The sequence below is a fragment of the Anarhichas minor genome, unplaced genomic scaffold (genome assembly GCF_050575085.1).
Source record: "Anarhichas minor isolate MPS153535 unplaced genomic scaffold, ASM5057508v1 ptg000067l, whole genome shotgun sequence".
NCBI classification, from domain to species: domain Eukaryota; kingdom Metazoa; phylum Chordata; class Actinopteri; order Perciformes; family Anarhichadidae; genus Anarhichas; species Anarhichas minor.
In genome coordinates this window covers 5,295,407-5,320,363 of record NW_027466513.1, presented here as the reverse complement: position 1 = coordinate 5,320,363, position 24,957 = coordinate 5,295,407, and the positions used below count along the sequence as shown (strand labels likewise).

At 43.9% G+C, this 24,957-nt stretch overlaps 1 protein-coding gene across 1 annotated transcript in view; it reads left to right on the top strand.

Moving 5' to 3' along the window:
* LOC142934193 (SH3 and multiple ankyrin repeat domains protein 2-like) overlaps positions 1-24,957 on the top strand; it is a 121,914-nt gene that overhangs the window by 79,477 nt on the left and 17,480 nt on the right. The window contains exons 15-17 of the mRNA XM_076078654.1: positions 3,420-3,502; positions 6,239-6,363; positions 23,922-24,057. Coding sequence (XP_075934769.1) covers positions 3,420-3,502; positions 6,239-6,363; positions 23,922-24,057 — 344 coding nt within the window. The remainder of the gene's footprint in view (positions 1-3,419; positions 3,503-6,238; positions 6,364-23,921; positions 24,058-24,957) is intronic.

Sequence of the window (24,957 nt, the reverse complement as noted above, 5' to 3'; positions counted from 1 at the left end):
GACAACAAAACCAACAGTTAGGTTTTGGCAACAAAACCAACAGTTAAGTTTAGGCAACAAAACCAACAGTTAGGTTTAGGCAACAAAACCAACAGTTAGGTTTAGACAACAAAACCAACAGTTAGGTTTAGACAACAAAACCAACAGTTAGGTTTAGACAACAAAACCAACAGTTAGGTTTAGACAACAAAACCAACAGTTAGGTTTAGACAACAAAACCAAGAGTTAGGTTTAGGCAACTAAACCAACAGTTAGGTTTAGACAACAAAACCAACAGTTAGGTTTAGACAACAAAACCAACAGTTAGGTTTAGACAACAGAACCAACAGTTAGGTTTAGACAACAAAACTACAAATAGTTTTTTTCATCCTGAGTACCACGAAAAAAAACAGACAATTCACGTGCCTGTACATAAAACCAATAGATAGCGAGCTGTAGAGGCACAGATGAAAGCATGCAGAGGGAATGAGCTGGAGGCTCTGGTGCATTGCCATCGACAGGTTAGATGCCCACCGCCCCCCACCCCACACACAATTTTCTCCACCAGCCATCAGTCATGCGACATAAGAGCGTGTCCTTCCACTGTTCCTTGAGCCAGACCTCCCAAAAAAATCCCAGAAAAAACAACAACAGTTGCACGTGGACAGAGATGAATGTCTGACAAACATCTCGTTGCTCACACACAGATCTGCTCTCCTCCAGACTATAAATACATCGTAGCCTCCCACGGTGGAGCCCAGATCAAGGCGGCGTGCTCCCTGGGGGAAAGCTCGCACTTCATCCCATGCAGCCTGCCGAGCAGCGCGGCCCACATCCTGCATTGCCCCCCCACAAACACACACACACACACTCACACTCTCGTCACTTGTTGAACAAGATGACACCTTTGACAAACTGCCAGCTCTGCACGCCGACCTATTGAAGCCGCCACCGTGTCAGATGTTGGGTGATCAAGGTGTGATTAGCAGCGGCCACCCACTACGGGCCTGTGTGTGTGTGTGTGTGCGTGTGTGTGTGTGTGTGTGTGTGTGTGTGTGCGTGTGTGTGTGTGTGTAAGGGAATGCTGGGAGATAACCTTCAGTGTGTCAGCAGTGCGGCCTTCTTCCTCTCTAGACAGATTGCGTTGCTAAGGGAACTGTTGCTAGGATGGCAGTCGCACCTCTCTCTCTCTCCTCCTCTCTCTCTCTCTCTCCTCCTCCTCTCTCTCTCTCTCTGTCTCTCTCTCTCCTCCTCCTCCTCCTCTCTCCGTCTTCTCCTCTCTCTCGTCCCACCTGTCTGTTCAGTGTTTAGCTGAGCGATGCTCACCTTTCCAGCAGCAGCTCCTCCAGCCGGAGGAGCAAAACTTTGCCTTTGAGTTGAGCTCCTCTCCCTTTAGCTCCACAGCCCACATGACTGTGATGCGTCTCCACCGGCCATCATCGCTGCAGGGAATGAGAGATGGAACGTACCATTTTGTGCATAATCCAGTAAACAAAGACCTGCAAAAAAAAAGAGAAACTGTGAACATGTTCTGAGCCGACGTCAGATTAGACAGCTTACTGCTGAGTCAAACTTCAAGAGGGGCTTTTCATTTTTGGTGTAATCCTTCTGCAGAAGCTGCATCGCCATATGGAGGATTCCTCATATACACAACAACAACAACAGCCGCAGATGATGCTTCTGTTAGTCAAAGGGAAGGAAATGGGAGGCGTAATGTCATGTGCATTTTTGTAATATGTGCATTTCAAGCTGCATGATGCAGGCTGACTGAGCAGCTGTCACTTCTGTTGTTTAACGAGAGGATTTCAATCTGCGAGCGTTTAAATCAGCGATTCTCTGGAGGGGTCCGAGAAATCATAAGCTGTGAATTAAAAAGTTGTGCTGTTTCATTAGGAAGTGCATGTCCACAGATAGGGACCATTTGCACCAATGAAACAAGCATATTGTGTCTATTACTCACGTTAGCTTTGGGCCAGTAGAAAGTGTGATATGATCTCATATGATCATGTGATTTTAACACAAAGCAATACCTTTATTATTTTGAGTTGAAGCTATAAATTCAGCTTTAGATTAAATATCTGGATATATAAAGGACAATGTCAGTCTGTCAACTGTTTCATTGATTACTTGAAATTTAAAACTGCTGTCGAGTCCGAATGAAGTTTGAGTAAAATCCCTGTCACTTTAAACATCAACGTTATTCATATTTAAATGTCTTTCTGTTTATCACTATCAAACAGATCTGAAATGTTTAAAACGTTTCTAAAAGTAGATAAATAGTTGTGAGCAAAATGCTGAATCTATGTTTCGCTTAAAAAGGGAAAATGGTTCCTCGGCCCCCAAATGTTTCAGAGCCCCTGATTTAAATAAGAACTGATCCAAGTTGGTCTCTAAATATTTGTTTAAGGAGGCAAAGTGGACAACTGGTCCCCAGGTTACCCAGGGTCCCTGAATGCCCCTTTTTATTGCGCGTGTCAGCTGAGTTTTGGTCATTTGATCACCAACATGTTTGTCCTTGATCTCTGGAAAATCTATTTCTATAACGGTTATTAGAAAATGAAACGATGAGATGATTCTCTTCCAGAGAAAGAAGATGTTGATTGGGGGGGGGGGGGGGCAATACAAAAAAAACAGAAATCAATCAATCAAATAAGAAAGTGATCAGTTAGTGAGTTAGCTCACACACCCACTCACCCGTTCTCTCCCTCTCCCACACACACACACACGCGCGCGCGCCCTCCCCCAACCAGCCAGTCGGTTGCACATCGCAGAGCGCAGCGCACCTAGACACCCATTCACACCGAGGCTCTCCCTCCCTCTCGCGCGCTCTCCCTCCGCCGCCGCCCCCCGTCCCCCCGCCCCCCCCTCCCTCCATCCATCCCGGCGAGCTTCAGCCTTCCTCCCCGCCTCATCATGAGCCATTAGCCGCTATCGCCACCAGCCCGATGTCGCCTCTCCTCGACGGCGCTGCTCTGCCACACCGCCGCCCGGAGCCTCCGCAGCGGCGGCGGCGGTAACCGCGCTGCCGGACCCGCGCAGGAGAGCAGCTGCGGCCGCAAAGGAGTTTGCAGGGAGGGAAGAGAGGGAGGCGCGTCTCTTCCGTCGTCTTTCCTATTTTATTTTTATTTGATCTTTTCTGGGTCGTCTGTCTTCTGGAGATGCTGTCGCCGGGCTGCCGGGGCCGCTGTCATACCGTTTGATAGACATAGAGGCCGGCGAGAGGAGGAGGAGGAGGAGGAGGGGGGGGGGGGGGGGGGGGGGGAGGAGGAGGGGGAGGCAGCGGCGGTGGTGGTGGGGTGGGGTCGGGGTTGCCCTGCCCTGCCCTGGCCGGACTAGCTCTCCTCCAGCAGCATGAACCTCCACTCGGGCAGGGCGTCCGTGGCTATGCTGCGGATGATGGGCTGTGCTAACGGGCGCTCTGCTCGGCATCTCCTCCACAGTGACTGCGTGGTGGACGAGAAGACCGTGGTGCTCCAGAAGAAGGAGAATGAGGGATTCGGCTTCGTCCTGCGGGGAGCAAAAGGTACGTTTTACTGAGCTTTTTATTTTTGTCACAAATCTTTGTCACAAAGCAAGATCCATGTTCGTATACTCACACATGTTTGAAGGTGGAATTTAATGTGCAGTTTGGCTCAATGTTAGAGGTGTGTGTGTGTGTGTGTGTGTGTGTGTGTGTGTGTGTGTGTGTGTGTGTGTGTGTGTGTGTGTGTGTGTGTGTGTGTGTGAGAGAGAGAGAACCCCCCCCCCCCTCCAGCAAAAACATGCAAATAAGTTCTGCTATTAAAAATACCTTTGAAAGCAACTTTACTGTGGAGAACACACACACACACACACACACACACACACAGCATGATGGCATGTGTTGTTGATGCATGTTAAGGAGTTTGTCTTGGGCTGCAACTCTATCGATTATTTCCAATGTCAATTATTTTTCTCGATTAATCGATTAGTTCTTGTCAGAAGATGATGGTTGAATGAAGGAGACACCGTTCTTACATAGTCTTGTTTTGTCCACTACTCAAAGATAATCAAGTTTACTGTCACAGAGGAGGAAAGAAACCAGAAGCTGGAATGAATTTGACTAATTGATTGAACATCGCAGCTCTACGTTTTTACACTCGTGTGTTCAAACATCTGTAATATGACATCACCGGTTAATCTGAGGAGAACACAGATGTGCTTTTGGTTTACGTTCCGCCAGTCAGTCGCTCACCGCGTCACGGGTTGTTGTGATCCGAGCGGCCCGTCCTGGCTCTTTGATATTTCACCACCGGGCCACGAGCTCGGCCCTAAAAATAGCCCGTTTGAGCTGCTGTGTCGGTTTCTATGACGATGCTCGCCATGTCATAATCCACGTTGCATTCCACAAACGTGTGCGTGCGGCGCAGTTCGATTGGCGGTTACTGTCGAGGTTTGAGGTGTTTTTTTAAAGACGTGCAGCGAGAGAGACAGGGAGGAAGAGGGAGGAAGAGGGAGGAAGAGGGGGAGGCAGAGACGCTGACATGGAGGCGGAGGAAAAGAGGGATTTGGCCTGAAAAACAAGAGGAATGTTCTAGTCATTCTGACACACTCTGCTATCACCCCGGGGGAACTGACCCAGCCGAGCTTATCCTCACACACACACACACACACACATACACACACGCACACACACATACAAACATGCACTGATGCTCGAGCTGTCACATAAGCTCACATCCTCTTTTGCTCTCTGCGTTTCTGCAGTTTTTTACGCTCCTCGTCCATCTCTCTCTCTCTCTCCTCCTCCTCTGTCTGCGTCTCCATGTCACACACACACACACACACACACACACACACACACACACACACACACACACACACGCGACACCTAAAGAAACGTCACGTCAGTCATGTAGAAAAACCCTCGTGGAACCCGGTCCGGCTCTTCTTGCAGTCGCAGGATGAGTTATAGGAAGTGTCACTTGTCAACACTGGTTTCTCCCAGCAGCCCGCAGTATTCCTGTAACCTTCCCAAGAGCAAGAGAGGGAGGGGGGGCTGAAACCATGTGTGTGTGTGTGTGTGTGTGTGTGTGTGTGTGTGTGTGTGTGTGTGTGTGTGTGTGTGTGTGTGTGTGTGTGTGTGTGTGTGTGTGTGTGTGTGTGTGTCACTTTTAAAACCAGGCAGCAGCTTTTTGGTTGCCCAAACTGAAAACATGGTTGCCAGTTCCAGTCAGTTCTCTGAGTAGTTAGGATGATATCCGAATATGCGTCAGTTTAATCATGAAATACACGTCATGTGTACGTTGTTCTTGCTGTGGTTCAGCTCAAAGATGGCGGGATACTTTACGTTTCGTTTTTTGTCAGTTGAATCATTTTGCACGTTTGTTTGTGATGTTGACGGTTGGTCGAGCTTCATTTGCTTCAGCATCTTAGTCTAAAACAGACACCTTTGCGCATGTGCAGCGCTGTTTTTTAGATCTCACTATTGCAACAGTTATTGAAAATGGATTTATTCGGGGTTGCACGTTTGCTCTCCCTGTTTTTATATGTTAAAAAGTGGTTTTTCATGAATGCAACCTGGCCTCCCTCACTGTGGAGCCCCGCTGAACTAAAGTTGGAAAACATTATAAAGATTACTTCTAAAATATAACATTTTGGTGTGCAAACTGTACATGCATTGCTTTTTTTAAGAACTATCTTCCATTGTGCCTTCCATCATGAATAATTGTTTATCTTTTTGTCTCTGTTACTTTCATAACTTTCATTAATCTGTTTAAACAACAGCGCTAAGCATTGAATACTTTTCAAGCATCAACTGAAATCATTTAGTAGCTCCATCACTCAGAGAGCTGTGTGGAGCTTTATGTGACAATAGAAAGTGAGATAGAAACAACTTGTGTCTACTTCCTGTTTATTGGCTGACCTCGTCGTATTAGAGTTATAATGTGGAATTGTATTTATATTTAGCTGCCAGTTAAGACTTCGCTGTCACTGGGAGATGTATCAGTAAAAGCACGTAGCTTGCTGGAAGGATTATTTTTACCGTAAACCCTTACGTCTTTATGCTAAGCTAGGCTAAACACGTCCAGCTTGTTTTGGTTATTGGCACAGAGAGAATAACTAAACATCAACAGGCCTGTTTCCTCAGCTGACATATTGACTTGTTTTAGTAGGAAAAGAACATGTGTTACTAAAAGCATCGGTTACATATAGGTGTGAATGAAATGCAAACAGGTGTCAAATGTTAACGTGTTGTAATTATTGTTTCCTCTCTAAACCCCCCCCCCCCCCTGTGCAGCGGATACGCCCATCGAGGAGTTCACTCCCACGCCCGCCTTCCCCGCGCTGCAGTACCTGGAGTCCGTGGATGAGGGAGGGGTGGCGTGGCAGGCCGGGCTCCGGACGGGGGACTTCCTCATCGAGGTAAGAGCGGCTCCACTTCCACATCTGTGTTTTCGTTTAACCTGCACATCCAATCAGAGGGATGCAGAACCCGGTCCGGTGAGTCCTGAGGTTAGAAAGCTTCTTAAAACATGTTGGCTTTTGTTTGTGGTTTCTGTCGTTGTTGATGGATTCTGCCTTTGATATTCAGCTGTCACATAAAGCTGTAACGTGCTGCTTCGTCTTCTGAATATGTGATTTCACTTAAAGCTGAGTTTCAATCCAAATGTCCAAGTGTGGCTGTTTTTGAGTCCAGTGGACATTCTGAGGGTTTCATTGCTCGTTGAAGACACTCGTGAGAACGACATTTTGTCATAATAGTCAAGTGGCTTTTACTGTAATAAAAATATTTTTTTACTGTTTTTTTACTTTTACTGTAATATTGTCAGAATTGATAATGATTAATTGAATGCAACCAGCTGACTTCTGATTGGGATAGTGACTCTCTGAGGGAAGAAAGCATTTAGAGGCAAAGTGTGCAGCCTGTAGTCATTGTCATGGGATGAATTTAACTCGCTTTTCATTGGCCAATGAGTGAAACCACAGATTTGTTTGTTTGGGTCTTTTATTTGTTAAAATGTGCCTGGAATTTACATTATTCTTGCCATAGCTCCAGTGCATTGTCATATACCTACACTTAAAGGTACAACACATATTACAAAATATATTTGACCGGTTCGTTCGGTCTCCCATTTAGCCAGATTCAGGTCTGATGAAGAGATCTGTATTCATCTGACATGTTTCAGTGTCAGGCTGCTGTCAGAGATTCTGTGATTGTGTGCGTGAGATGTGAATCTGTTTTGGTTTAACACCACTGATGAATTAGATTTGTGTTTGGATTAAAGAGGTACGGTGTTGTCTAATTAAAATGTAGTGGTGCCACTTTTCATCTGTTGATTCACTTGTTGGGTTCATTAGAACTCATTTCAGCACCAGGAGCTGTCCACCGCTTGATTCACTACAGGAACAATATCAGTTTTCTCTCCACGAGAGCGTTTTGATTCATGAGTTGGAATTCATATATTTGCACTTGGATTTTAAAAAAAGTTTCGATTTTACAGTAGAGCTAATTTGTCTGGTCTGTATAAGAAGTGGACGTAGTTATGGGGACGTCACCCATTGGTTTGTGGGCATTTGAAGCCTTGAGTTTGGTGATTTTGCCGTCGCCATCTTGCCTTTTTGCAAATGGTGAACAGGAAGTGACCATATCTGGACTGAGGAGGAGTGACGTAGAGACGCCGTATACGTCTCTGGTAGAGACCTGTCAATCACCGTGTAGCCCCGCCCTAAAGCATCCCCTGCTTTATGGTCTGTGTGACTCTAAATGGACCATAATGTACTAAATGAACATCATGCTGTATTGAAGAAGACTTGAAACTAGAGATTGAGACCATAAACTCATGTTTACAATGTTTACTGAGGTAATAAATCAAGAGAGAAGTAGAGTCATTTTCTCATAGACTTCTATACAACCAGAGGAGTCGCCCCCTGGTGGACACTAGAGAGAATGCAGCTTTAACACATGAAGCACTGACTTCACTCGGTAGAACCAGATGTTGCTGCCTGGTCACATCATGTTGGTGGGGAGTCATAGTCAACTCCACCCAATGCTGAATAGGCTTTACAGGGAGATTCGAAGCCTCATAGAGACGTCTTAAGTTCATGATGACTTTGTGTATGAATAGAAAGTTTCACAGCTACTTACCATCATGATTCTGTGAGCTTGTTATCCATCTATAAATGTGTGTACATGTTGTTGTAATGTTGGGAAAAGGGCTGTTGATGACGTGATATCAGTGCACAGACTCTAGTACTCATCAATACCTGATACTCGTGTCAGTATTGAAACATCTCTGCTGGCTGTTGTTTGGTTTTGCTTTTAAGGCCGTTTAGTTTTAAATTAGTTTGATATTTCTTTGTTTTGATACTTAGAAAAAGATATTCTAAATTAAATCTGATCCCAAACACTGACATACACTCTGTGTGTTTGTCTCTTTGAAGCCTGCACAAGTGGAAACAGCGTTGTGTAAGCAGTTGTAACATTTGATCCCGGGGTTATCCTCCAAATGCCTCCGTTGTGTTCATCAAAATGACTTGGTGTAATCTTTAGTGCTGGTTTGTGTGTTTTACTAATGTGAGCAGGGCGTCTCACTGAAGCGCAGCAGTAAAGAAATGTCGTGTGCTGTACTGCTGTGGATTTCAGTCAGTGTACCCTCGAACATCACAGATCATCGTCACAGCTGCTGAGAAACCAAACAGAGTCAGAGGGAAAGTCTATTTTGAGCTCTTTTTTCCCCGAACGACTTTTTTCCCATAACGACAAGCAGCTCTGCTCCGGGAACGGCTTTATTTTGTGCTCGTGCTAAATGGAGCATCAAATGAGGAGAGCCAACTCCTCGTCCCTCCTTGGTTTCATCTCAGCTTTCTGTCGGTCGCCTTTAAGCATCATTATCATCATCATCATCAGTCTGCTGCGTCGCACCTCAAATACGTTTACAAAAGTGCATTGAACAAATGAAAATACACGTTGGACACATCCACAGCTCATATTGTGGATTACAGACGCTATCTGCCCGTCTCAAGGCCCCGTTCACAAAATATACGACAGCGCTAATGATACTACAGGGGAAACCACGCCCATGAAGTTTTGCAGCTGATTGCAATTATCCGTGTGGCAAAGTACAAATGTCGCCTTTGTCGGCAGAACAATGGAGAGAGAAGAAGACAACTGCAATGCTGGGATGGAGAGCTACAGATCAAAACGTCAGGGAGCAATTTAAACGTGACAGAACGAGTCTTCAGTTCCCACCAACTCCCTGAAGATGCTAATAATTTCAGCGCTGATCTTTATGAATTGGACTGTTTTTGCAGCACATAGAAATAGACCTTTTTTTTGCATATTACCTCATTTAAATTTATGCCAATAACACAGGAGCTCCGTGCACAGTTAGTGGTGAATTTCACCTTTTGCATCTGTTTATAGAATTCATTTTTGTTGAATTTCTGCAGGTTTAGAGGCCGCAAAGTCCTTTGTCAATCCAATCACTGTGGTTTTTATTCCGGGCTTATGCTGCAGTTTCAACATACACGGTGGTGTAACGGACCACTGTCGGTCCGTGATACCCACTCGCGGTTCTTCACGCATGTGAACCACTAATTAATAACACAGTTTAACGTTAGCAGCACCACTAACGGCTAACAATCGGAGGTTCACTTCAGTTACATTATGATGCCTTCAGGCTCTGCTCAGTGAAACACGAGCTCTCAGCACATTATAAGACAGCATTCAAAATAATAATGATGAGATTTGTTTTGAGCAATAAAAATAGAATCTTTTATTTCCTTATCAAGTAAAAAAACACTGTAAATTACTATAACAAAGTAAAAGTATAACATTTAGTATTTTTGATGGTTTACTGACTTCAGAGCGTTGAAATTATTTTCTGATGATGAGAAAAAGAGAAATATTATGAATCCTAGTAGACCAGCTGCTATAACCAAACAGCAAAGGGATCTGTATCTGTGAATGTGGATCATCAATGATTGGCAGTTAGTATCGGCGGCAAAAACAACGTGATCAGGAATCTCTAGAGTTTATATTTGCTCCCTTTTTTATCTTGTGCTGATCTGATCTGAGATCTGATCCAGACCGTTAGTTTCATGATCCGTTGCTCCACTAGCAGATTGGTGCAGTAGTACCTTTAGAGGCCCATCGCTGTGGCTCAGTTTGAGTTTGATTGATGAGTGTCGTCCTCGATGTGTATCTCCAACCAGAGCTCTCAGTTCAGGTGATGAACAGCTGGACCTTCTTGCATTTCTGCTAAAGATATTTCTTTTCGTACGAGAATAATAAACATGAGGGAAACCTTGAAACCTCGTTTCTTGTCTCCTTCAAAACACATTTCATTGAGTGGTACATCCTTGAAGATGGGGGTTGATTTTCAGATCACAGGTTGAAGGACAGGATCAAAGACTGAAGACTGGAAAGAAGACATTGGCTTTCACATGAGACGAGATTTAAGGATCGCTAACAAGTGGATTGTATTACCAGTGCGGGCTGATTTCATTTGTTTTTTGTTTTTTTTAATCATCTTGCCATTTATTTCAAAGCACCAGGCGGAGTTCAGAGAGAGGTGTGTGTGTGTGTGTGTGTGTGTGTGTGTGTGTGTGTGTGTGTGTGTGTGTGTGTGTGTGTGTGTGTGTTTAAACATCTGCTTTTGTGTCTGCAAGAGTGCACACGTCCCCTTAATGTACATTAGCAGAACATTCTCATTTGCATGCATGATTCAGGGCCTCGGCTAAGCATCAATCTTTCATTGCCTCTTACAGCTTGGCATGAGGACGCCTCGTGTGTATCTTTTTGTGCACTCGAATCGTTCGCCTAAATGTGTTCGAGCGGGTCGTCGTCACCATCAATAACTCGCCGCGTATCAGTGTCCTGAGCTACATATCGATGCAGCTTGTTGACTTTGAGGAAGTGAGACGAGCTGCGGCGTGTGACGGAGGAGGAAAAGGACTTCATGTTGTCGTCACGCTCACCTGTGTGTGATTCTTTCCTAGAGACGGCGTATACGTCTCTGGTAGAGACCTGTCAATCACCGTGTAGCCCCGCCCTAAAGCATCCCCTGCTTTATGGTCTGTGTGACTCTAAATGGACCATAATGTACTAAATGAACATCATGCTGTATTGAAGAAGACTTGAAACTAGAGATTGACACCATAAACTCATGTTTACAATGTTTACTGAGGTAATAAATCAAGAGAGAAGTAGAGTCATTTTCTCATAGACTTCTATACAACCAGAGGAGTCGCCCCCTGGTGGACACTAGAGAGAATGCAGCTTTAACACATGAAGCTTTGACTTCACTCTGCAGAACTCGTGTTAGATACGAGTAGGGGGGCTTCAAGGAAAAGAAAGGTGGGGAACCTCTGAATTAGACAGCTTGTAATAATATCTCCTCGGCTTCGTTCTCTTTATCTAAATGTGAGAAGTTTCACCAAAATAATAAACCAGTGGAGTTCACTACGGACCAGTGATCGGTTGGAGCCGGACTCAGACTCGATTTTTGATATCTGAGAGTTTATTTTAATCAAAAGTATAGCAGCTGATGTTCCAAAAGAATCCTGTAGATGTTGTCATAAAACAATTGGGAGCAAGATATAAAACTCTTCAACTTACTAATTAGACGACAATACATACAAACTGGCACCGATTGGCCTAAATATCTGCCATTAGTCCATTCTGTCTGTGTGATCGAGGGCACACTTACAGCATGTCTAACACAGCTCACTGATGTCTGAAACTCATGTGCGAGTTGCAAAGCGTCGACGACGAGCAGCAGGAAACTAGACTCCTTGGAGGAGCTGTGAGGCAGAGCGGCAACCAAGACGACGGGAGTCGTCGTCAAAAAGCCGCTGTTATTGAGAGACATCAGGGTCACGTGGGGAACGTGTTACGGTCCTGCTCACTGGACATAACATGCTTAAAAAGTTAACATCCTGTATGTGTGCTTTCAGTCGGTGTGTGTGTGTGTGTGTGTGTCTGCAAGAGTGTGTGCGATGGAGGTAGAGAGAGTAAAGCACTTACTCTCTTATATAACACACAACTTTGGCCGGGAGAAGAGATGTGTGACCAGTGTAACATGCAAATGCATCTGCCTCTTGTGCCCCCAGGTGTGTGTGTGTGTGTGTGTGTGTGTGTGTGCGTGCGCACACGCACTTGTCCTTCTGTCAGAGCTCTGCCTTTCTGCATCTCTCTGAGGACTGCAACACTGCACACAACTGTCAGTAGTGTGCAGTGAACTAGCACAGGCCGTCCTCAGCATTTCTTCCTCCAAAAGGCTCTTAGAGAACAGGGAGGTCTGTCTCCCTCTCTCTCTGTCTGTCTGTCTGTCTGTCTCTGTCTGTCTCTCTCTCTGTCTGTCTGTCTGTCTGTCTGTGTCTGTCTCTCTCTCTCTCTCTCTCTCTCTCTCTCTCGCTCTATGATATAAGCATATAATGTTCAATCTTATTTCCAGATTAAGAGCTTTGTATTTGGTGTATTGGCACGGGGAAATATTAACCTCATGGATGTTTTCATTGTGTAAAAACTGATACTTCAAACCGGTCATAAAAATCGATTATATCATCTAATTTCTGTATTTTAAATAACATCTAACTAACGCTGCTTGAGGCCTAAAGTGAGAGTAAAAGGTGTCCATGCTCTATTTAAATGTAGTTTTGTCTCCATCCTATCGCTCGCTGTCTTCCTAAAGGCAGAGAGCCTTAAAATGCAGTTAGATATACGTAGAAGAGGAAAGCTGCCGTTTGAGACCAGCGACACAAGCAGACTGTCAAATGTCTGCTTTCCCTCTTTTTTGTTGCAGTCTGACCTCATTCTGGATTCCAGGTTGCACCGTGTGTTTCTGTGTGGACATGAACACTTTTTTGTGTCTGCTTTGCTCGGGAGCATGCAAACGTTTTGTCATTACTGGCCCCAGATATCAGTGTTTTATTTGTGTATAGTAAAATTATTATATGCTCTTGTCTGAGGGGAAAAGAGGTGCAACATAAAAGAAGGCGTCTTCCTTTTGTGGTCCACAAATCAGGTCTCGTAAGACTGAAAAACTGATGTTTACCTATTTATTACAAAGCGTGTCTTAAGGGATTCGCCGGCAATACTCTATTTTCTTGTTATTCTACACTAAATCCTATGAAAAGACAATAGATGTATCTAATAACAAGTTGTGTGTGTGTGTATCACAGCCTCATAGATCTGATGAACACACACACACTGTTTATACACCGTCCTGCTGCCATACATGCTTACTAGAGGACCCAATGTGGATTCATCCGCCGTTGAAAATAGTCCCTCAGGAATGCGCTACTTCCTCCTTTTTGTATGATAATAAAAGCTACAGTGAGCGGCTGGTTTAGGAAGTGATTCAGCCTCAGGATCCATAATGAAGTTGGAGAACAATAGCTTTAAGAAGATCGTAACAACTGATATTAGTCTTTTTATTCATTTCCTGTTGAGATGTGATCATTATGAGCGTGAATCAATGGCATTGCTTTATTTGATCTGTGATGGCTTTATTGATTATCATTTAATGTGAACTCACCACTGAGACTTCACTCTTACGGTCACCTGGAGGTCCCGGGGGTCCTTCTCAAATCGACGAGCTGAAGAAAGCAGCACTCATCCCGAGAACCTGAGCGTTGAAAGACCTGCAGCTGTGTTCTCTCCATTCAAACCCGCCAGAGAACGCGTGTCTGGGTAAATAAAACACGATGCTGTGGGAGCGATAATCACAGAGGAAAGATAACAGAGGAGGAAGTGTTCAGACAGATGGCCCTGTGTGTGTGTGTGTGTGTGTGTGTGTGTGTGTGTGTGTTTACACACCGTTTCCCAGTACATTCGTGTTGCGCCTGGCTTTTTGTTTTTTTTTCTTTGTGACCAGGTGTGTGATTCTGAAGGCTCACCTGCACTGTTGTATTCCTCCTCACTGTACGGTTTATTACCCAGGATGCATCTGTTTTGTCACAAGTCAAGTGCATCTGAGATTTGAGCTTCCTGTTTCTGTGCCGTTCACATTTAGTTTTCGTCTCATTTTATTCCCATAAACATAAATAACAGTTTGACAGATATGATCATGTACTAATTTAAACTACAGCGGACCTTCAACCTCCTTGATTTGAGGACTTTTTGAACAAGTTTTAAAGGACAGTTCATCCCAAATTAAAACATACACATGTGTCCTCTTACCTGTAGTACTGTTGATCCATCTAGATTGGTTGTATTATATTTATTGGTTTCAGGGACAGTACACATTAATAAAACATTCCTGTAAATGCTCCAGAGTTAGCCAAGAAGCTATTTTACATCTGTAGTCCCAGGCCAGATGTTACAAAGTCAACCTAAAAATAGAATGTAAGTTATTACAAAGTTATGCAATATTTACCCTTTACAGAGCGTGCAGAAACAATGGAAGAAGAGAGAATGTGAATATAAGTAGGAACACCATTCAGGAGACTCTGATACGTTGTCAAGTACTAACGAGACAAATTCAACACAGAGGCTCATAATTCAACACACGAAGCAAAATACAATGAGGGATGATTATGTTAAATAGAAACATGGACTAAAGGCAAGATTATGTTGCATTGTTAGACACCAAAAACTTCCAGTTCAGAAGCACAAAACATAACGCATGCACAGTTTGTGAATATAAGTTAGTCTGACACAGATAAACAACAATAAAACACATGCATGCAGGTAGATGAGGGTCGACAGGCAATTTCAAGACAGACAGACAGTCTGTCTTTCCTCCAACATAATGGGACTAGATGTCCAAAAAAAGAATGAAAAAAATAGATTCAAGCAATGTCTCTTTCAGAAGTCAGTTTCATGTAGGAACTATTTTCTTCCCAACTACACCCTCCAACCGCATCACGGCGCAGAAGGAAGTGTGAGTCTACTCACGGGCGAGGCGTGACCGTTAATGGCGTCCTCCTCGGCTGTAACGTGAGCTAGCTCCGTGGTGCTAGGTGAGCTAGCTCCGTGGTGCTAGGTGAGCTAGCTCCGTGGTGCTAGGTGAGCTAGCTCCGTGGTGCTAGGTGAGCTAGCTCCGTGGTGCTAGGTGAGCTAGCAGTATCGAGTGGAGGTGCACGCTTCCTTCTGTGCGGTGATATGGTTGACGGCTGTAATTCGGTGGAAAGAAAATAGTTTATTATAGAAATTGCTCATGACGAGGTCTGTGGATCATCTTCTGGAAAGAGACACTGCTGTTGAGCTTTTCAAATATGTGTTTTTGGCGCTTTGAGCCCCACAAGTCAAGTGCCATCTCGTCTCATGATATTTGAGAGAAGTCAGACGTTTTTCCTTACTTATAAATAGCACTATAGGTAAGAGGGAGAATGTGTGTCTTTGATTTGGGTTGAACTGTCCCTTTAAAGCAGCACTAATCAATATTGTGATTTGTTTTTGAACAATGGATGAAATGAAGAAGGTGTTGTTTGCAGTGACACAGAGACCGATCATCTCTACGAAGACTTTCAGAATCCTTGAGCTCATTGTTTGGGTTCTTACGGCCCACAGCTGTTTTTGGTAAAAAGCTCTGATAAACCCGCCGTACATTACAGCACCAAACAGCAGACAAAGGTATCGGCCGGCTGGAGAAGAAAGTGGAAGATTTAGCAGCTTAAGAAAAAGGATGATCCCCGAAACTTGGTTCTAAACGGGAACCGGAGTATCGATGCGGTTCAGAATCATCGGTTCTGTCGGTACTTACTTAGTTCTGCAGTGAAACGTCCTCTCTCTGTGTCTGTGTCTCTCTCTCTCTGTGTCTCTCACTGTCTCTGTGTCTCTCTCTCTCTCTGTGTCTGTGTCTCTCTCTCTCTGTGTCTCTGTCTGTGTCTGTGTCTCTCTCTCTCTGTGTCTCTGTCTCTCTCTGTGTCTGTGTCTATCTCTCTCTCTCTGTGTCTCTGTCTCTCTCTCTCTGTGTCTCTGTCTGTGTCTGTGTCTCTCTCTCTCTGTGTCTCTGTCTCTCTCTGTGTCTGTGTCTATCTCTCTCTCTCTGTGTCTGTGTCTCTCTCTCTCTGTGTCTCTGTCTCTCTCTGTGTCTGTGTCTATCTCTCTCTCTCTGTGTCTCTCACTGTCTCTGTGTCTCTCTCTCTCTCTGTGTCTCTGTCTCTCTCTGTGTCTGTGTCTCTCTCTCTCTGTGTCTGTCTCTCTCTCTGTGTCTGTGTCTATCTCTCTCTCTCTGTGTCTCTCACTGTCTCTGTGTCTCTCTCTCTCTGTGTCTCTCTGTCTCTGTGTCTCTCTCTGTCTCTCTGTCTCCTCTCAGCACAGCGTGAGACTCTCATCATGATCAGAGAGGACACATTGTAGAACTCTGGTCGTCTCAATCACAATAAAACCCTCACCAGTAAGTTCATCACAACATGTGACCAACAAGCAGAACATCAGTCACGGCAGTGATGTCATACGTTAGTGATGTCATACAGAGTTTGATCAGAAGAACAGGATCATCAATGAAAGATAATCACTGAGATCATTGATTAGCGGAGAATGGATTTTAAAGATTTTGGAACTTCTTGTGTTGCTGCTCAAGACAGAATAATAAAGAAATGTTGATTCTTTTCTAAATTAATTGTCTTTTTTTCTCACAAATTAATCAAATAGAACCGATAAGAGTACTAGTATCAGTAAAATCCTATCGATTCCCATCTCTATACAGAGACAAACACCTTTCAGAGTGAATGTTATATAAATCTGCTGGATGTGATTAACTTCATCGCCTGATAGTGTGTCAGTGTGTTTACAGCTTGTGTCCTGAATCCTTACCAATTTCTGAAAGGTCCTAAAAATCAAATGTCAATCAGACAGTACGACCTTTATGTGAATAAATCCTCACGTCCTCCACATACGATGCTGTAGGTGTGTTCTCTCCTGAATGAATCTGTCCCGCTGTGTCCCGTTGGGTTTGTGTCAGACACGAGGTGTTACATGTCTCAGCCTGGTCGGCTTCACGTTTGTCTAATACTGAGTATTGATTTGTTGGTTTTTTTGCCGTGGGAACCCCAGAAAGCTTCAGCCTTCGGGGCTTGACTGAAGAGAGCCCTCCATCATCATCAGCAGTCACCCTCAGCTACTTACTCACTCCCCACTTTAGACGCTTAATCAATAGCTCTCAGAGGAACCTCCCTCACGTGCAGCTGTGTGCTCACAAAGCCCACATCACCACGCGCTGGAATCACACGGCGTTCAGTCTCAGAATAACACAGAGTGGAAGCTTCTCTCCATTAAATCATTTATTTATAGGAGCAGTTCCCCGAGCCCTCGGTGTTCAGGGAGCTGAAGAAACCACAACACCGTCAAAATATGGCATCAGACTGAAAACCTTTGTAAGATGGCTGCACTGGGAGGAGAAAGGAGTGTGTGTGTGTGTGTGTGTGGGGGGGGGGGGGGGTCCATTGATTAAAAAGTCCCCATTTCCTGACGAATGGTACAATCCATCTCAAAAAATAAGGAAAAATCCACCGACAGCGTTCTCAGCGCCGCTTCCACCTCCAGCATCCAGCATCACGCAGCAACTGTCGCATAGCAACCGGGAGCATGTTGAGCCTCTCTGTGTACACGGTGATGATGCAGCTTCTCACGAGCTACGCTCAGCACCACAGATCTGGGGAGTCGGAGAGTAGAGGACGCGAGGACACGAGGAACTAACTGAAGTGGACGAGTGTCCGAGCACGAGGGGACGAGGACGGCAAGAATGTGAAGATTGAGTTTGGTCGTCACGATCACAGACGGTTATTTCTGTTATTAGACGACGTGAAGATTTGCCGGTTGGTGCGCGACAATAAAACACAGTCAACTAGTTTCAGACATAATTAAAGAAGTATAAAATATGAACATTTACAATAGTAAATAGAGTATATGTTAGATGTAATCCATCTTCCAGGAGAACTGAGTTGTGAAAGCTCTCCTTGCACAGACTGGACTGGTTCCTCCCGGTCGGGTTGCTTTAGTTTAAGTTGAGCTGGTAGTTTGAGCTGCTGTTGTCAACATTTGACAGAGTTTTGAACTCACTCCTGTTATTGATCCTTTCATTTGAAATATATGTGATTGACATTAGTTATGTTATGGTTGTTATGAGGGAGGACCATCTCAGTCATCGTTGTCTGTTAGTTGTCTCTCTGTGGAGTTGTGATGAAACATTTATTCTTTGGTTACTTGATGCAGATATAAGCTTTCTATGCTTATGATGTGTTTTCTATTGCGTCTGTGATGATTTTATGGTTTTACGCAGATTTCTGTAAAAATTATGATTTAGTTTTTTATTGAATGGAGCATTCATCTGATCTGCTGCTTGATATTCTTACAATTGCCGTTTGTTTTATTTGACTTGATGAAACGGTGTTATTGTTAAAGTGTAACTTTGGTCTTTTTCAACCTGAACCCTATTTTTCCAAGATTTTTAATCGCAGAGTGAGCCCGAGTGTGTGTGTGTGTGTGTAGGTGTGTAGGTGTGTGCTTATGTAGAGTGTGTGTGTGTGTGTAGGTGTGTGTGTGTGTGTGTGTGTGCGTGCAGAGTGTGGGTGCGTGTGTGTGTGTGCGTGTGTAGGTGTAAGTGTAGGTGTGTGCGTATGTAGAGTGTGTGTGTGTGTGTGTAGGTGTGTGCGTATGTAGAGTGTGTGTGTGTGTGTGTGTAGGTGTGTGCGTATGTAGAGTGTGTGTGTGTGTAGGTGTGTGTGCGTGTGTGTGCGTATGTAGAGTGTGTGTGTGTGTAGGTGTGTGTGCGTGTGTGTGCGTATGTAGAGTGTGTGTGTGTAGGTGTGTGTGCGTGTGTGTGCGTATGTAGAGTGTGTGTGTGTAGGTGTGTGTGCGTGTGTGTGCGTGCCCTAACATGTGCTCTCATCGTCAGCTTGATATTCAGCTACGTGATTCATCAGAGTCAAGACTCTTCTAACTAGGACTCTGAGTCATCAGAATAAAACTCTTGTCTCCATCTTCCCCGGCCCCCTCTCATCCTATTTCAATCCTTCACTTTATTCTTCTTTGTGTTTTTCCTGTGTGTCTCTCACTTACACACACACAGACACAGACACACAGACACACACACACACACACACACACACACACACACAGTCTGTATATTTCTGTATTTAATGAGCCTGCTTTGATGTACTCCACCTTCCTACAAGGGGAAAAACACACATACAGAATTCAGAGAGTTCTCACCCAGCAACCAGTCTGAGATGCAGAGCAGCTCCATGTTTCTAATACTGATGAATGCTGTGTGTGTGTGTGTGTGTGTGTGTGTGTGTGTGTGTGTGTGTGTGTGTGTCTGTGTGTGTCTGTGTGTGTGTGTGTCTGTGTGTGTGTGTGTGTGTGTGTGTGTGTGTGTGTGTGTGTCTGTGTGTGTCTGTGTGTGTGTGTCTGTGTGTGTCTGTGTGTCTGTGTGTGTGTGTGTGTGTGTGTGTGTGTGTGTCTGTGTGTGTGTGTGTCTGTGTGTGTCTGTGTGTCTGTGTGTGTCTGTGTGTGTGTGTGTCTGTGTGTGTCTGTGTGTGTCTGTGTGTGTCTGTGTGTCTGTGTGTGTCTGTCTCTGTGTCTCATCACATTTCATCACTTCTTTCTTATACTGCACAAAGGTAAAACGTGTCTATGGTCATTTTAATTTGTCGTTAAATGTATTTTTATTTGTATCGTCTCTTCTAGTTTCTAGTTTTTTATACAAGTCATCAAGTCCTCCACAACAATCTATGGAAGCAGGGCGCTATTCATATGTATTGATTATTATGGGACATACTTTAAAACCAGCAAAGTCAAGCTCTGTCTATACTCACGCTCAGCGCTGTAGCGTGAGCCTCCGAGCATCAACGGAGGCGTTTATACTCGACGCGCTGCTTTATTCTCCTAAACACCAGAGAGCGAACAAACATGAACTGTGAGGAATCAAAACGAGTGTAACTCATAGATACGCTCATAGACTGTAGATGTAACCGGTAAAAAGCCGTAAACTAACTAAACTCATATTCATGGACTACTTTATCACCTTCATACAAACCCTGTAAAGAAGGAGGTCAAGTACTACATGAAGAAACAAAGGTTGAATATCCTCTAAATTATTTAATTTGGCTGCAAAATATTTACTCAAATGAAGACTTTTAAAACTTCCTGTTTCTAAAGCATCTAAAAACGAATGATCCTTCTTTGTATAATCTCTCGACATGTAAATAATGCTTTCATCAGTGAATCGTCGTGTGAAGTTACAACGATACAAAGCTCACACGTCTTGGTGATTTTCCTGTTTTTGTTGCATTACAACCTGGAATCCAAATAGATTTGGATTCCATTTAATGGACCTTCACAAAATATTAGAAATAGTTGAAGTGTAATAAAGAAACACATGAATACATTTGCACCACTTTTCAGTTTTTAAGTATTTTCTTTCCATTTAATTTCACCAAGCTTTACTATTTTTGTGATTTTGCACAAAATCTAATTAATAATCAATTTTAATTCAATAAAATACGCTAAAGGAGATGAATACTTGTCACTATAGTTGCATATTACACTTAAGAGATTGTAGCTTCGATAGACAAAGTCGTACATGCTTCACCGATATCTACCGTTTACCCCGGTGAAATGTCAGGAAGGTATGAAATAACAGATTCCACCCAAACACAAGTCACAGCAGAGGATGCTGCGTATAAATACTCTGGTCTGTATTTATGTGACTGAGTAGGGATCAGCTGACCTCTGATCCGCTCTGACAGCCCGGATTACCAGCGTGTCTTCACAGCGCGGCGCCTGCATCGCTCAGATTATAATTGATTAACCAGATTAGCGACCGTCAGTGAGTCAGGACTATGTGCACGGGAGGAGATTGGACCGAGCGATCCGATTCAGGGGCGTGTTGGGCTAAATGGGCCGGATGATGCTTAATGTTGTGGAACTATTACAATGGTTATGATAATGATAATGGGTTTTGAATAGGCCCCTGTGCTCGATGGGACGGAAGGCTCTTACATTCACACTGTGTGTGTGTGTGTGTGTGTGTGTGTGTGTGCGCATTATTGACTGTAAATGTTCAGCCATAAAGCTGCTGGTTCAAAGCTGTTTTCCCTTCTTGTAGTTGTTGATTCAGAACCGTTTTTGCAGTTTATGGCCTTCAGGCTTCATCTATCTTTTCACTCACTCCCTCACTATCTCACTATCTCCTTCACTCCCTCCCTCACTATCTCCTTCACTCACTCCCTCACTATCTCCTTCACTCACTCCCTCACTATCTCACTATCTCCTTCACTCCCTCCCTCACTATCTCCTTCACTCACTCCCTCACTATCTCCTTCACTCACTCCCTCACTATCTCACTATCTCCTTCACTCACTCCCTCACTATCTCACTATCTCCTTCACTCACTCCCTCACTATCTCCTTCACTCACTCCCTCACTATCTCACTATCTCCTTCACTCCCTCCCTCACTATCTTACTGTCTCCCTCCCTCACTATCTAACTCCCTCACTATCTCACTATCTCACTATCTTACTCATCAAATTACTGTCCTAGTGAATCACTTAGTAAATAAAAATGTTTTTAACATCTAGATATGAAACCTTTTATATCTGCACTGAGATTAACTTTAACAACTAACCAAATGTTCCATAAACCAATCATGACCTCTTTAATGCTCATACTGTAGTTAATCCAGAGAAAAACATAAACTCGTTCTACATGTTCTACTCGTTCTACAGTAAACATGTTCGCACATGTTTACTGGGCTGTGTGTTTGTGTGCACTCTGGGTGAGACGTTGTTACTAGCGGGGACCACGTTTGGGGCCTGAAGGGGGTGTGACCAATAAACCACACGAAAATGCAAAATACTCAGCTGCGAATATTTTGATTTTACAGAAGCCTGTGTTGCAATTTGGATAACATGTTGGTTAGTTGTGCCGCCCCACAGCTGGTCGCAGCTGAAGTCTTTATGTTGACATGTTGCGTCGTGAAGCACAGCCTGCAAAATGTTAACTATGAGATGAAACACCAATTATTAAGATTACATTTGTTCAGCCTTATTATAAAATGAAGTGATTACTCTAGAAAATATAGACAAAAATAGACAAATGAGACATTGTGATGCTAAGCGAGTAGAGACAGTGGAAAGGATTATTCCTCATTATATATCCATACATATGCTATATATATATTATATATAGATATATATATTATATATATAGATATACTCTCAGTTTCTTTGTCATCATGTCCTGATGCTTGTAAAACACGTCTCTTCAGGGCGAAACGCTTCGATCAGTTTTGGCAGAAGAAAATATTCACGAGCCTGTGTGTGTGTGTGTGTGTGTGTGTGTGTGTGTGTGTGTGTGTGTGTGTGTGTGTGTGTGTGTGTGTGTGTGTGTGTCCGTCCATTTTTCAAGCGTTGTTACATAACAGGGTGAAAAGACAGAGCAGGTTACATAAGGCTACCCCTATATTGTTGTAACGTGTGCGTGTGTGTACTGCAGTGTATCAGGGAACCTCTGTGTGTGTGTGTGTGTGTGTGTGTGTGTGTGTGTGTGTGTGTGTGTGTGTGGTGGAGCAGGACGGAGGGAACACGAGGTCACGCTGAAACAGCTGTTGGAGCAATTCTCTCTAATTACCAAAATGTCCGCCTTCGTGACGCCCGAGCAGCGTTTGTTAGATTACTCGCTCTCCCTGTGTCCACCTCCCTCTATTCATCACCCCCCCCCCCCGTCGTAGCTTCCTCTCCCTCCTCTTCTCCATCCGTCGTTCCTCGTGTCGCTCCGGGCTCATCTGACCCTCCTCCACTATTTGTCTGGAGGAAGAGGAAGAACCACCCATGAGGTGACGCGTGTGTTTGAAGGAGAAAGTATAAAATGTGTTTCTGATGCGATATGTTATGGGTAGCTGAGCTGTGTGTGACCCGCTGGCATCTGTGTCTACACACACACACACATGTCACCTTTAATCAGAACCACATCACCGCAGGATTCTTTATATTTTGGCAACTTGTTCGGATTGTGTTTGAAGTGTGACTGCGAGGGGCAGCGGCCGTCCAGCAACATGGATATTGTAATTATGAAGAATGGCAGGAGGACAGGAAGAAAGCGATAACACCCCTACCTCCACATTTGCATATCCGTGGCCTGGTTTAGAAATGTGTTGTGAGCCGTTATCTGCAGCATGAATGAAGGAAAAGTCACAACGTTTCACCTTGAGGGAGAGATGAACTTCAGTTTATTCCCATATACGACAAAGAAAAGCATCAATATTGATAAGTTGCAACTAGTAATAAACTATTTCTGTTGATGAACCACTCGATTAATCAACTCATCATTTCACCTCAGTACTTGTAAAGTATGTATTAATGTTGACTGTGCACAAGTTAGCGGTTATTGGCGGTGCAACAGGACACACAATCCGCTTGTTGTGCTAAGCTAAACTAGCGCATTTGAACTTTGGTTCCACATAACTTGTTAACGGTCCTGCACATCCGCACAGGTGTTTTTTCTTTTACTTATTTCAGCTGATAAGACGGCAACATTTAGATGATGATGATGGTGATGATGATGATGATGATGGTGTAATGTGTCCTGCCCAATAGGTGTAACAAAGCGAACAGATGTCAATCAAACGGTCTGTACACGCCCACACAGGCCTGAGTCTTCCTAAATGAGTGAGCTGTTTTGGGGGGTAGATATGTGATATTTGTACTCATTCATGGATAGTTAGTAGCACATTGTGTGTAATTGACCCTTTTTACCCTTTTATGGTCACCTCCAGTTTTTTCTGTTGAATCAAATTAGTGGCCATGATCTGTTAGAGTCTGGATTTAAAAGATGTACAGCATGAAATACACCCTTCAGTTTCATTTTGCTGGTCAAAAAGTACTCAAATACACAAGTAAATTAAACATTTACTGCTACTTTTATACTGTAGGCTAAGAAAATTGCTGTTTTCTACAAATGCGAAGATGTGTTGAGGTCCTGAAGGATGTACCAGCCGTTAATGACTCCACTGTTGTGTGTTTGCGTCAGGTGAACCAGGACAACGTGGTGAAGGTGGGCCACAGACAGGTGGTCAACATGATCCGCCACGGAGGCAACCGGCTCCTGATCAAGGTGGTGACGGTGAGCCGGAATCTGGACCCCGACGACACGGCACGCAAAAAAGGTACAACCACCTGCAGAGTGTTATTTTCAGAGTGCTACGCCAGCAGAAACACCTCTAACACTGGAGGAGAAATGACTGACAGTGACGCTCAAATCAGACACGGGGTTAGAAAAGGAAATAGTGGAGACAAGCTTCAGGTGCGGACACAGCGGCACATTTTACGTGTCGTAAAATTGGTGTGGAAAAACCTTCTGCTGGATGGAACTGTGAACAGTTGTATTAAAATACCAAAGACTGCAGCAGGGCAGCATGCTGACTAATGATGTGTTATGTAATAATATCCCTCAGAGGCAGCGAGAATATCTGACTTACTCCATGTTCACAACGCAAAGAACAAAAATAACTCCGAACCAGAAGCTCATATGTTTCCTATTAAGCTTCTTAGATTATCAGAGCTCAACCACTTAGCAGTTCAAAACTCACATAAGACTTTATATTTCACTGCACATTAAAGGACGACAATACACAATTATGAAACAATATTAAATACTTAAGCATATTGTAACTGTAGCAGAAGTAGAAGAATCATCAAGTCTGAAGTTTAGCTCCGTAACGGCCTGAAGTGCTGCTCATCACGTAACGACAGCAGCAAAAGCTCTGAGTGTATTAAAAGGACGAAGGAGTGTTTATTGCTTTTGAATTTAACTTTTCATCTGTTATTTCTTCTTTCAAAAGTTACATCTGTTAAAGACTAATTCTGCTGTCGATACAAACTCTCATTCAGTGTTAGGGATAAAGCCTGACGAGATGTTCATCATCAGGAAGTAGTGGACGACTGGCAAGGGTGGATGTCTGCCTCTGTGAAGACCATACATACTGATAACTGACAGCTCGAAGGGCATTATCATATTCATACCATGGTCACATGCCACAAAATAGAATTAAGACCACTCATTTATA